Here is a 4,461-nt window from a genome sequence, read left to right as displayed (position 1 = left end):
GGGAGGTCTCCCCAAACAGAAGGGGTTTACTAAAGGGGTGTCTGTACGCTCTGCTGAGGGTGGCGCATCATCTACTGTCGGAGGGGGCTTACGCACCGAAGGCGACGGCTTGGGTTCGGACATTAACCTAGGGGATGTTCGTGAGTTTTGAGAGTGTCACACTCACATAGAGATCATAATGGAGGGTTCTGATCGACACACAGTCGTCCCTAGGGACTACGACTTGCTGTCGAACTGTGATCAGGTGGCGTACATTTTTGCCCCTTTATGTGCTACTCCTGAGAGTGAGGCAATTAGAGCGATGAGTGATGCAGAGTTGTCACAGAGCGTTTCCGGCATGGCTCTTCGGGTAAGTTCCTCTCTTTTCTTTTCGTTGTTGGATCTATTTTACTGTTCTTGGCCTATCTCTTTGTTTTAACTTGGTTTTTCATATGAGACCATCATCATAGATATCGAGCGTGAGGGTCGGGAAAGGAGGAGGACGACCATTTGTGGGAAGATGTCCTCTAAGTATCAAGAATACCACACCAAACATCGTGCGATGGACGACATTTTCACTCAGGATCGCGATTTTCAGCTGTTCCACGATGGGCTTAAGCAGAGGGAGGATCAGTTGGCGCGTAAGGTCGAGGAATTGACAGAATGAGACGAGGACCTTATGAAGGTCGTTACCCATTGTAGTGAGCTTGAGGCTGCCCTTATGGTCAGGGAAGATGAGCTTGAGCTAAATAAGAGAGTGGTGGCTGAAAATACCGACCTCCAAGTAAAGGTGGCCAATTTACCCACCGAACTGAACACGAAGGCAGTGGAGGTCGTTGACCTTAAGAGTGAATTGATCGCAACTGCTGATAGACTGGCCCATGCCGAAAGGGACAGGGCAACTGCGGTCTCTGAGGCAGCGGCTTTAGAAGACGCCCTCTGTGTTTGTAGATTGGAGCGGGCCAAGGAGTCGGAGGCATCTGCACTTAAGGTAGCGGGACTTGAGGGGCGTATTCAAGGTTTGGAGGCGGAATTGTCCGCATTAAATGAGCAAGTGGATTATTTGAAAACGGAGGATGTGCAACGTTAGTTGCATCCCTCTTCATCCCATGCTTTGGCTAATCCTGTCGTGCTCTCCATTTGTATGAGCTGTGGATTCACACTGAAGCCCGGATCAATGTGTACAAGGCTCTTTATGCTGACGGGAGGGTGTCCGAGATGGATCTTCAGGATATGCGTGCCAAGGCCCATGCAACTCGTGAGGCATGCAGGTATGACCCCATCACGCCTGACGGGGATGATATTAGTTCTGGTGATACGGACAAACTTGCCTCTGATTCTTGGTACGAGGAGGTGTATGCCATAGGGAATGATATGGCGTAGTTTTCGGTTGTATTTACTTTTGCTTCACCATTTTTGCGATGGCATCTTCGAGCCCTTTGTAAAAACAAATATTTGTAATATATTTGTTGCAATGAAAATTGTTTTGGTCGAGTGCCTCTGAGTTGTTGTTCCCTTTTTCCAGTTTGTTTGACGATGACTTTTGCCGTAGTCATGTTACTCTAAATCTTTTTTGAAATGTTAAACCCGTTGTTTTGTGAGTATAGTTGAACTCTTTTCGTTACCAACGGCCTTGGTCGTAGGGATATTTCTTTCGAGATGGTGCCGAAATAGTATCCTATCATGGTTTGAGTGAAGTTGAACTGTTTTCTTTGACGATGGCCTTGGCCATTATGATGTTACTTTCGAGCTGGTGCTGAAGTAGTATCCCATCGTGGTTCGAATAAAGTCGAACTTTTTTTTTTGACGATGGCCTTGGCCATTGGGATGTTACTTTCAAGCTGGTGCTGAAGTAGTAACCCGTCGTGGTTCGAATGAAGTCGAGCTTTTTTCTTTGATGATGGTCTTGGCCATTGGGATGTTACTTTCGAGCTGGTGCCAAAGTAGTATCCGGTCGTGGTTCGAATGAAGTCGAACTATTTTCTTTGACGATGTCCTTGGCCATTGGGATGTTACTTTCGAGCCGGTGCCGAAGTAGTATCCTGTCGTGGTTCGAATGAAGTCGAACTCTTTTCTTTGATGATAGCCTTAGCCATGGGGATGTTACTTTCGAGTTGGTGTCGAAGTAGTATCCCATCATGGTTCGAATGAAGTCAAACTCTTTTCTTCGACGATGGCCTTAGCCATTGGGATGCTACTTTCGAGTTGGTGTCGAAGTAGTTTCCCGTTGGGTTTGGATGAAGTCAAACTCTTTTCTTCGACGATGGCCTTAGCCATTGGGATGTTACTTTCGAGCTAATGTCGAAGTAATATCCCGTTGTGGTTCGAATAAAGTTGAACTCTTTTCTTCAATGATGGACTTAGCCATTGGGATGTTACTTTCGAGCTGGTGCCGAAGTAGTATCCCGTCGTAAGGGTGGCGTTCTATTTTGTTTGCTTGAGTGTCGTATATGCTGGTTTTATTCATACATTGGAAGCGTGCTGATTTTGTGTACATAATGGAGTGACTTTATTCATATGTCGGAGAAACATGTCGATTTCGCTCGTACAATGGCGATACATGTAGATTTTATACATATAATGGAGATTCTTTATATCTTGTTCCTTCATTACTCGACTTGGCGATGTAATCAGTAGGTAGGGCAATGAACAATGCTTCGAACCTTGAGACGTCCCCCTTGTCACCTCATTAAAAACCTCCCCAAGAAAACCCGATTGGGACAAAACCTGGGCGAGGGAAAAATAGTATAACTTGGACGGTGTCTCTTTTCAAAAGTGGAAGTACTTGAGGTGGGCGACATTCAGTTATTTTGTAGTAGTTTCCCTTCCATTGTTTCTAATTGGAATGCTCCTTTGCTTGCTACTGCTGTGATTTTATGTGGCCCGTCCCAGTTTGTTCCCAATTTCCCTTTATTCGGGTCTTTCGCCACTTGTGTTTTGGCTTTTAGCATGTAGTCCCCGACTCTGAGTGGTCGTACTTTGGCCTTCTTGTTATAGTACCTTTCTGCTTGTTGTTTTTGGGCCACCATCCTTATGTGTGTCATATCCCTTCATTCTTCGACCTCATCCAGGTGTAATCTGCTTTCGTCGTTGCTTGGTCCACTCTCATTGGAGTATCTCAAGCTAGGTTCCCTAACCTCAACGGGCATGACTGTGTCAGTGCCGTAGACCAGTGAATACGGTGTCTCATCTGTGCTGGTTTTTGGCATTGTGCGGTAGGCCCATAATACCTCTGGTAGCAGTTCCAGCCATAGCCCTTTGGCTTCCTCGAGCTTTTTCTTTAATATGTTCAATATTGTTTTAATGGAGGATTCTGCTTGACCGTTGCCGATAGGGTGATATGGCATAGAGAGTATCCGCTTGATGTGCCATTTTTTGAAGAACTCAGTCATCTTTTTCCCAATGAACTGGGGTCCGTTGTCGCAACTGATTTCTTTGGGGATGCCGAAGCGGCATATGATATTTATCCAGATGAACGCGGTGATTTTTTGTTCACGTATTTGAGCAAACGCACCTGCTTCCACCCATTTGGAAAAGTAGTTAGTTAAAAACCAAAAGGAAGCGTATCTTACCTTGCTCTTCTAGGAGGGGTCCAATGATATCCATCCCTCATTTTATAAACGGCCATGGAGAAGTGACAAAATGCAGGAGTTCCCCCGCCTGGTGTATCATAGGGGCGTATTTCTGGCATTGCTCCCATTTCTTGACGTACTCTGCGGCCTCTTTTTTCGTAGTTGGCCAGTAGTATCCTACAAGAATAAGACACCTAACGAGGGCCCGATTGCCTGTATGGGAACCACAGTGGCCTTCGTGTACCTCTTCGAAAACATGCCTTGTCTGGTTTGGTCCAAGGAATTTGGTTAAATGGCCGCTGAATGTCCTTTTGTAAAGGTCGTGGTTTATGAGGCTGTATCTGGCCGCTTGTATTCAGAGCTTTTGGCTTCTTTTTTTATCTTGTGGGAGTGTTCCCTCCTGTAGATATGATATGATACGATTACGCCAGTCCCAAGTTAAATTTATAGAATGTACCTCGACTTGGTCTATTGATGAGTGGAGGAGGGTGACCACGTTCTCCTTGGTGATGTTTTTAGTTTCTACTACCAACTTTGCGAGACTGTTTGCTTCGATGTTTTGTGCTTGGGGTATTTGGTCGAGTCGGCATTCGTCGAATTCTGGCAGCAGCTTGTGGATTTGGGTCTGGTATTTTTGCAACATCTGCTCCTTAACTGGAAATTCCTAGTAATTTGGTTTACAACAATTTGAGAGTCACAACGGAGTATGACTCCCCGAGCACCATACTTGAGGGCCAATCTTAGTCCTGCAATTACGACCTCATACTCGGCCTCATTGTTAGTCATTTCAGGGTATAGATTGGCGAATTCCGTTGGGACTTCGAGTACGAGTCCCAGTCCTGATCCCGACGCGTTAGACGTGTCGTCAGTATAGAGGACCCAGAGATTGGGTCATTCAGGCGAAGTGCGA

The 4,461-nt window shown here is 45.8% G+C and overlaps 1 protein-coding gene across 1 annotated transcript; it reads right to left on the bottom strand.

Annotated features, from left to right (window-relative positions):
• Positions 1–3,029: 3,029 nt before the first annotated feature.
• LOC138872589 (uncharacterized) lies at positions 3,030–3,371 on the bottom strand. The gene has a single exon (XM_070150875.1). It carries the CDS (start codon positions 3,369–3,371, stop codon positions 3,030–3,032), a length of 342 nt encoding a protein of 113 aa, XP_070006976.1.
• Between the last annotated feature and the right edge of the window lie 1,090 nt (positions 3,372–4,461).

The sequence above is a fragment of the Nicotiana sylvestris genome, chromosome 1 (assembly GCF_000393655.2).
Source record: "Nicotiana sylvestris chromosome 1, ASM39365v2, whole genome shotgun sequence".
Lineage (NCBI taxonomy): Eukaryota > Viridiplantae > Streptophyta > Magnoliopsida > Solanales > Solanaceae > Nicotiana > Nicotiana sylvestris.
The sequence above is the reverse complement of the archived record's forward strand: the minus strand, read 5'-3'. Positions and strand labels throughout refer to the sequence as shown.

Bases quoted from the DNA above. Each gene is read 5' to 3' on its own strand.
- LOC138872589 (XM_070150875.1), bottom strand. From the start codon at position 3,371: ATGACTGAGTTCTTCAAAAAATGGCACATCAAGCGGATACTCTCTATG.